Consider the following 9217-nt stretch of genomic DNA (forward strand, 5'->3'; position numbering starts at 1 on the left):
TTCAACAGTCATCACGTTTACATAAATATCGCTACCTATACTTCCCTATTAAGATTGTACCTCAAGCTGACTTGTTACTGCCAAATGAAACATAGATTTGTCTATTATAAAAAAGTATGTAGCCACTCCTGATGGCTGTGGTACTAAGTCTGACAAATTCAGATATGTTTAAATTATCATTTCAGGACATGTTGGCTTTGACATTCAAAAAAGTTTACATAAAAGGAGTATAAAATCAATCCCCAGAATCTAAAAATACCATATGCAAAATTGTTACCTCATTGTGAGTTCAGAGTACCTCCTTCTGAAGGAGGTGGAGGAAACTGCAGAACTAGTAATATATGCTGCTGTACAACAGAAAAAAGGGACATGAGACACTCAAAGAGAAAAACCAAAGAGCTAATTGATCATTAATCATGTCATGTGAGTAGTCCTATTTGTTACATCTAGAAAGGTATTGAAAATATAAAATACACTGTGTGAAAAAAATTCTTAATTATTTGAAGTGATGAATATTTAAAAACAGTAGCCAGTGGATTACGGTACTCACATGGTGACCTAATTGGAATTCACTTTTATGATTATGAAATAGAAGTTACTTGTAGTTTTATCTTTTTGTATTAGATACTCTAGAATAAACTGTAGGTGTGATTAATAAGAAGGACCATTAAGAAACATGTATGAAGATAAATCCACTCACTACTGTAAGTTTCTGTGTAAAAAAACCTATACATTTCTGACATTATTTACAGATACTACTGTGGACAAATCACTCTATGATGACTATTATGACCCGACAAATACAGAGGGTGTGCTATGCAACAATACCACCGTAAGGGCGTTTGGACGTGTGTTTCTACCTACACTGTACAGCCTGGTCTTTATCTTGGGCTTCATTGGTAACAGCCTGGTGGTCTGTGTCATGGTGAAGTTCAGGAGGACCAGCAACATGACAGACATCTGCCTCTTCAACCTGGCACTGTCAGATCTTCTGTTTGTCCTCACCCTGCCTTTCTGGTCTTACTACATCACCAAAACTGAATGGATCCTGGGGGACTTTCTGTGCACAGTGTTAACTGCACTATACACGCTGGGCTTCTATGGCAACATTTTCTTCCTGGTAATGATGACATTGGATCGATATGTGGTCATTGTCCATGCTCACACCATGGCCAGACACAGATCAGTCAGAGTAGGGATTGTTCTGTCTCTGTTCTTGTGGGCTCTTAGTCTCTGTGCCTCTCTGCCTACAATCATCTTCACAAAAGTGGAAAGAAATGAGGCCGGATTTATGATGTGTCAACAACAGTATCCAGAGGACACCAAGTGGCGCCAGTTTTCTTATTTACAAATGAATTTCTTGGGTCTACTTCTCCCCTTTTTCATTATGGTTATATGCTATGGCAGGATAATTCTCACTTTAGTCAACATCAAATCCACCAAAAAGCACAAAGCCATCAAACTGATATGTATTATAGTAGTGGTCTTTTTCTGCTTTTGGACTCCATACAATTTGGTAATTTTCTTTCGGTTTCTGCAGACACTACACTTTTTTGGGGATTGTACAAATGTTTATAACATATCTCTGGCAATGCAGTGGGCAGAGGTGATAGCGTTTTCACACTGTTGTTTGAATCCAATTATCTATGCTTTTGCTGGACAGAAATTCATGGCCCTTGTCTTGAAGTTACTAAGAAAATGGTTGCCAATTTGCTTTGGCAGGTCTTCTTGTGAGTCGTCTGAACGAAGAAGCTCGGTCTATTCCCGGTCCTCTGAAACTAAAATCTTATCAATTGCTGTAGCTTGACCCTCATGCAAACAACATTTTTGATTATTACTTCCAGGGAACTGACATCTAGTAAAACATTGAGTCTATTCTTGAAAATCTCAACATTTTCACATATTTTTCTAAATATCTCAATAATATAGTATCCACTATCACAACAGAGAAAAACATTGTGTGTCCATATATTTTCTGATGAAGTTGACACGGACATTTTTCTTAATTCAACTAGAATATGGCATCTAGTAAAACATTTTAAGAATTCAAACTACTGTACAGCTGAATGTAATAGGAGCTTCTGGACACAGTCATTGTGTCACTCAGCTATGAATCTATGCTTATAGTAAAGACAGTAGATAGTTACAGTATCAGCTACTCTTTTATGTTTTTACATGCTCTAATGCTGTTGTTGATAGATCATTTTGAGAATGTAAGACATTAATAGGCTGTTGGGGGACAGAGGTCAATGGTCATTAAGATGTTTTGGTGCTCCTGCTGCCATTTAATTTAATTAGAGTTTACATGTAAAATCACTTTTTTTGATTTGCTGTATCCATAGGCAGCAATAGAACACAAGAGTAACTACAGACACTGGACAAACTCGAGTAAAACTTGAATAATTGAGTGGAGAAACATTTGCAGAATCTTCTATAAAGGCTTTTGTGTCTTTGGGTCTTCAGTCACAAAGACACAAAGCCAAGAGCTTCACTTACAAAGACACAAAGGCAGTAACGTCAGTCACAAATTTTGTGAAAAGCTCATATTCAATGACAATGATGCTGGAGCATTTCTGCCATATTATACAGAACCCTATAATTATACCCGTATTTATTCATTCATTATTCATTACAAAGGTTTTTTTCCTTCAATTTGTCACGTTTCTGTATTACTATGCTGAGATTCATTTGTTTGTAAGCTCAAATGGACAGTGACTTTCTGACTGTTATCACAAGATTGTTGTGACTGTTATCACAAGATTGTTGTGACTGTTATCACAACACTGTTATCTTTCTGACTATTATCACAATTTGTTTTAAAAATGTACATTTCTTTCCAATAACCAAGTATTGCAAGGCACACCATTACATAAAACTATACATAAATACATAATCACTAAAAAGTTAGTCTTGTCCGCTTGTCTTTTCAAATGAAGATTCATATGCTTCCGACCTGAACTTTTTTCATTATTGACCTCCATTTATTATTCAACAGTGTGTAATTATGGGTATATTTGTCACAAAAAAAGTTTAATAAAGGATTTTAATATTACAAAATGTTTTCTATTTATGAGTTTTTAATGGGTATAAGTCATTATAGATGCCTCATAGGCATCCTTGCCAAGCCATTCTGCTTTTTGTTCTCCACACTGCTTTTGTTAACAGAATTTTCTTAAACTAGAGAAATCTAACCTTCACAATATCAGTAAAATTCACAATATCTTTTGTTGCTGTTGAACAATTAGGTCCAAAGATTGAAGCCTTTTTTGTTCATCTTTAACAAGGGTCCAGTTATTCTGGAGGGCACTGTATTTCATTGGGTTTCAAGGGATCATGCTTTGTAATAATGTCTTTATTTCCATGACTTGTGAATTATTTTGAAACTCCACTTTCTCTAGTTTGTTCAAGTTATATTATATTCTGTCCATCTTGGACATTTTGAAATCTCCAACAATATTTGTTTATATAGAGACATTTCCACCTTTAATTGTTGTTAACAAATTCATTTAGGTCTACACACAGAGAAGGAAATCATTTGAAACAAAAACACAAGGGACTAATATATATATCACCGTAAAAAACCTACTTTAAAAGGAAGTGAAACATAGAAAAGGAGGCAGATGTGTCATGGGAAGTACAGTGGGTATTGAAAATTATCACCCCCAAAAAATAATCACATTTTGTTGCTTTGCAGCCTGAAATTAAAACAGACAAAAACCATTTTTTTTTATTCAGCTGTATTTACAACTTATAACATCCAAGTGAAAGATATAATACCAACTTGTCAGAAAATTACAAATTAAAAAACACAATCACTGAGTTGGAAAAAGAAACACCCACCTCCTAAAAATGACTTGTAAACCCAACCAGGTGTAATTATTCACCTTCTCAATAGCACACAAAATCAATTGACTTTCAACTGTGGTCATTTTGATTAGCTCAGCATGTAACAAGCTTTTCCTGAAGCATTTCAGTCCTTGGTAGTGTAACTGAAGAAAACAATCAACTATGGGTGGCAAGACATTGTCAAAAGATCTCTGGGATAAAGTTGTGGACAGGGACAAGTCAGGAGATGGATCCAAATTCAAAGGTTTTATCAGTGCCTAGAAGCACAGTGAAGTCTATTATTAAGAAGTGGAAGGTATTTGGTACAACACAGACCCTCCCTGGGTCAGGACGTCGCTCCAAACTGGATGAAAGAGCCAGGAGGAAACAGGTCAGAGAGGCTACCAAGAGGCCTACAGCAACTCTGAAGCAGTTGCAGGAATTCATGACAAAGAGTGGTCATTGTGTGCATGTGACAACAATTTCACAGATTCTCCACAAATGTGGCTTGTATGGGAGGGTTGCAAGAAAAAAGCCACTCCTCAAGAAAGGCCACATGTGTCACGACTGAGCTTTGCCAAAAAGAACCTTGAAGATTCTAAGGCCATGTGGAAAAAGATGTTATGGTCAGATGAGACTAAAATAGAATTATTTGGACTCAACGCCAAACAATATGTCTGGCGAAAATCCAATAAAGCTCACCATCCAAATAACACCATTCCTACAGTAAAGCATGGAGGTGGTAATTTCATCTTATGGGGTTGTTTCTCTGCAGCAGGGACTGGAGCACTTGTCAGGATAGAAGGAAAAATGGATGGGGCAAAATACTGTCAAATTATTGAGGAAAATCTGTTATTCTCTGCCAGAAAGTTGTCAATGGGAAGAAGATTTACCTTCCAACATGACAATGACCCAAAGCACACAGCAAAACTGACCACACAGTGGTTGAAGGAGAAAAAGGTGAATGTCCTTGCATGGCCTAGTCAGAGCCCGAACTTAAACCCCATTGAAAATCTGTGGAAGGACTTGAAGACAGCAGTCCACAAACGGTCACCATCAAAACTTGAGCAGTTCTGCAAAGAAGAGTGGTCAAATATTGCAACGTCTAGATGTGCAAAGTTAGTAGAGACATATCCCAACAGACTAAAGGCTGTAATTAAAGCAAAAGGTGGTTCAACAAAATACTGACACAAGGGGTGATCCTTTTTCCAACTCAGTGATTATGGTCCTTTTATTTTATTTTTTCTGACATGTTGGTGTTATAACTTTCACTTGAATGTTATAAGTTGCACTGAGTAAATACAGCTGAATGAAACAAAAACTGTGTCTGTCTTCATTACAGGCTGCACAGCAACAAAATGTGATTATTTTAAGGGGGGTGATTCTTTTCTATACCCACTGTAAATGGCCAGTATCTGTTTGGCTATAGAAAGTCTCTGTTTTCCCTGTCTGTCTTTCTAGGGAATCCATATTGTTTACTCATTTCTTATAAGGAAGCAGACTCTTGAAAGTCTGTTAAATGCTGCTCCTTTTGGTTTACCCTCTGAAGTTCTGCTGGCATACTCATCTGTATATGATAGTTGTTGACACATCTAAGTTTCAGATTAGCACAGCAACAGACTATTGGCCACTTCTCACAACAAAGCTGGGGCTGGCCCATAAATAGCTGCTCTTCTAAACTCCTCCCTTGTTCAACACAATCGCTTCTTCTTGCTTGCCTAGATTTTCTTTCTGGTTTCTCCATACTTTCCTCTTTCCATCCCTCTAGACCAAGTTAAACTTAATTTGTAGGCTCTTTAAGGCACTTTATTAACAAAATGTAGCATGGACTGTTGTGTTCTTGAGGTTTACTTAGTGGTGATCCTCCTTGTGGTGTAGCCTCTAAAGTTCTGCATATGATAGTTCCGTATATGATAGTGTTCTTTTTGGATTGTTAATTTTGGCAGTTAATGTTTTAGCTATAGCTGACAATCTAAAAGTGTTCTAATGGTCACATGCCACATAAGTATTCAGCAGACTTTTTTCAAAGCAACTACCGATCATGTTTGTGTAACTTGTTTTATCAGAAGTATGAATTGCTTATGAAGGCATAATAAATATAAATATATAAGCTAAACATAATTCACTGGGAAATCTCCTCCTGGAGATACTACAATCACTGTCTCCTGTTTATATCACAACTTTGTGTGATGTAGCATTGAATTACCTTGTGAACTTTACCTTCACCTTCTCTTGCTAAATGAGTAGCGTCTGCAACAGGCACATTGGAGTATTGTGCTCCCTAGCGTTCATCTGTATACAGCTTTCACTTGCTTTTTAGGTCACCATCTTCGTCACACACCTGCAAGTATGTTATTGACTCTTGAATATCTTACAGTTCCCACAGTTTTTTAGAAGTAGCTTGGCCGTTCCCTAAACAGGTCAGAGGTAGTCCATATCTACCATATATACAGTAATGCTTTGTAACTTCTCCCTGCCATCACAATGTCATACAGTAAAGAGGCACAAAGATGACAAACCCAAACCCAGTACATGACAAGCGCTTCATCATGCAGTGGAAACAATGACCCCAAACCGGGATGTGATGCTGCCGGTCAGGATGATCTCTATATGGTGCAGCAATCATTTTGTATGAGACGTAGCATGGAGGAGCAAAGTCAATGTTGAGGTCTCTTGACAACATTGGATGTTCTGCTGGTCCGTGACCAGTTTATGAATATGGTGATAAATAACTGACAGCTCTCTTTATTGAAGTCGTATTGTTTAGGAAAGGGATGTGTTCCCGCCATTCACCACAAAGTCAACAACTTTTTTTTGATGGAGTCGTTGTTGTTCTAGCACCATAATGCCAGTTTGGTTACCAATGTTGGTTACCAGGTCACCAGGCCTACAAGTGTCATGTTCAAATTTGAAAAGGTTTGTGTTGTGCAAAACCATGCAGTCCTGGGTGAACTGGCAGCACAGAGAGCTCTGGACACACCCCTGGCTGGAAGGTCTAGTGTTAATTGTCAATGAGGAGTAGAACAAGGAGAAAGATTGTTTTTGCCAATCCCAATTGTGGTCTGGCTGTCAAAACGTCCATGTTCCAGTTGCATATGAAGATGTTCAGAGTCAGACCCAGTGCTCTGAGCTTGATGATCAGTACAGTCAGGAGACTAACATCACAAGGAGACTAACATCACAAGGAGACTAACATCATTTCATTTTACAGAGACTTCCATCTCTGTCATCCATCTGAAATGTCCTTCAATCTGAAGAAGCCCACATTGTAATTTTGGTTTGGAGTGACAATCAACTGTAGCATATAAACCGACAGAGCAGTGCAACCCCATCTCCAAACCACCCGCTGCACAACTTAAACTAAGTCTTTTCTCTGTTGAGGACTTAATAGTACATGAATGCACTTTTTATTTTTTGTCTTGTATTTAAAAGTATTTGCAAGTATGAGTGTGGGATGTGCTGAGTTAGTTCCAATCAATGTCTTTGGTGGTGAAATGCCAAAGCATTTTTTGTTTGTATATATTCATTTACAATACAAATTATATTTACTGTGACAACAATTATATTATTTATTCACTTCAAAACTTTAATGTATGTTATAATGTGTAGGCCATACCCTACAAACTATGAAAAAACAAGTAATGTAAAACACTACAGTACAGTTTGCTCCATTGCTCATTTAGCTCTCTGCTCACTTTCTCAACCACTCCACCTCAGTCACATGCTCATGCTCATGTATATATATATACAGTGGGGAGAACAAGTTGATACACTGACGATTTTGCAGGTTTTCCCACGTACAAAGCATGTAGAAGTCTGTATTTTGTATCATAGGTACTCGTCAACTGTGAGTGATGGAATCTAAAACAAAAATCCAGAAAATCACATTGTATGGTTTTTAGGTAATTAATTTGCATTTTATTGCATGACATAAGTCTTTGATGCATCAGAAAAGCAGAACTTAATATTTGGTACAGAAACTTCTATTTTTCATTTACAGAGATGATACGTTTCCTGTAGTTCTTGACCAGGTTTGCACACACTGCAGCAGGGATTTTGGTCCACTCCTCCATACAGACCTTCTCCACATTCTTAATCTTCAAAATTATTGGCACATTCGAAATAATTTAACAATGGGTGCTGCTAAAACAAACTTTTTATTCAATGATTAGTTCTCATTTTGATTACTGTTTGACTACCTGGTCTCTTGCCTGCCCCACAACACTTAAAACCATAGAAAGTCTATATAAAAAGGCATTAAAAACATTAGATAAAAAACCACTATCCCACCACCACTGTCAAGTTAAGATTTTCAAAATATGATTAATTAGAAAATGGCCTGTCTGATATACAAGGTCCTTCACTCCCTCGCTCCGCCACCTGTGAAGGTCTTTATTAAATGTAAAGAAAATTATTTGAGGACCATGCGAGCCTCTACCAGAGGAGACTTGATAATACCTCATAGGTGCACCACCTTCGGTCAGACGGTCCTATCTGTCCGGGGTGGGAACCTGTGGAATAGTCTTCCTCTAACATTAAGAGAATGTACTACATATAGCTCATTTAAAGTCCAGTTGAAGAAATGGCTATGGGCAAATCAAAGTTGCACACATTAGTATGTATGTTTTATCCTTTTTTAAATTGTTTTACTTCGTAATGTGTATATGGATTAGTGTTTGTGAAGTTGAATGTTGTCTTGTGTGAATATTAATTTATGAACTGACTGTAGATGTACATTTTATTTAGCAAAGTTTTTGTGAGCTGTGTGATCTTAGCCCATGGGACTACGGATGGAAATTAGCCCTTGGCTATAATCTGGCATTTTTACATGCATGTACTCCATGTCTTGTTCATTAACATGCACTGTCCCAATAGGTTTCGGGGCTGTCGCTGGGCAATACGGACTTTCAGCTCCCTCCAAAGATTTTCGATTGGGTTCAGGTCTGGAGACTGCCTAGGCCACTCCAGGACCTTGAGATGCTTCTTACAGAGCCACTCCTTAGTTGCCCTGGCTGTGTGTTTCAGGTCGTTGTCATGCTGTAAGACCCAGCCACGACACATCTTCCATGCTCTTACTGAGGGAAGGAGGTTGTTGGCCAAGATCTCGCGATACATGGCCCCATCCATCCTCCCCTCAATCCTGTCCCCTTTGCAGAAAAGCATCCACAAAGAATGATGTTTCCACCTCCATGCTTCACAGTTGGGATGGTGTTCTTGGGGTTGTACTCATCCTTCTTCTTCCTCCAAACATGGCGAGTGGAGTTTAGACCAAAAAGCTCTATTCGTGTCTCATCAGACCACATGACCTTCTTCCATTCCCGATCTGGATCATCCAGATGGTCATTGGCAAACTTCAGACGGGCCTGGACATGCGCTGGCTTAAGAAGGGGGA

At 38.1% G+C, this 9217-nt stretch overlaps 1 protein-coding gene across 1 annotated transcript; it reads left to right on the top strand.

The window, feature by feature from the left end:
- Positions 1-325: 325 nt before the first annotated feature.
- LOC105025915 (C-C chemokine receptor type 1-like) lies at positions 326-3003 on the top strand. The gene is made up of 2 exons (XM_010896966.5): positions 326-423; positions 753-3003. The coding sequence occupies exons 1-2, from the start codon at positions 417-419 to the stop codon at positions 1805-1807; spliced, it is 1062 nt and encodes a 353-aa protein (XP_010895268.4). The 5' UTR covers positions 326-416; the 3' UTR covers positions 1808-3003.
- The last annotated feature ends 6214 nt before the right edge of the window (positions 3004-9217 follow it).

The sequence above is a fragment of the Esox lucius genome, chromosome 20 (assembly GCF_011004845.1).
Source record: "Esox lucius isolate fEsoLuc1 chromosome 20, fEsoLuc1.pri, whole genome shotgun sequence".
Taxonomy (NCBI): domain Eukaryota; kingdom Metazoa; phylum Chordata; class Actinopteri; order Esociformes; family Esocidae; genus Esox; species Esox lucius.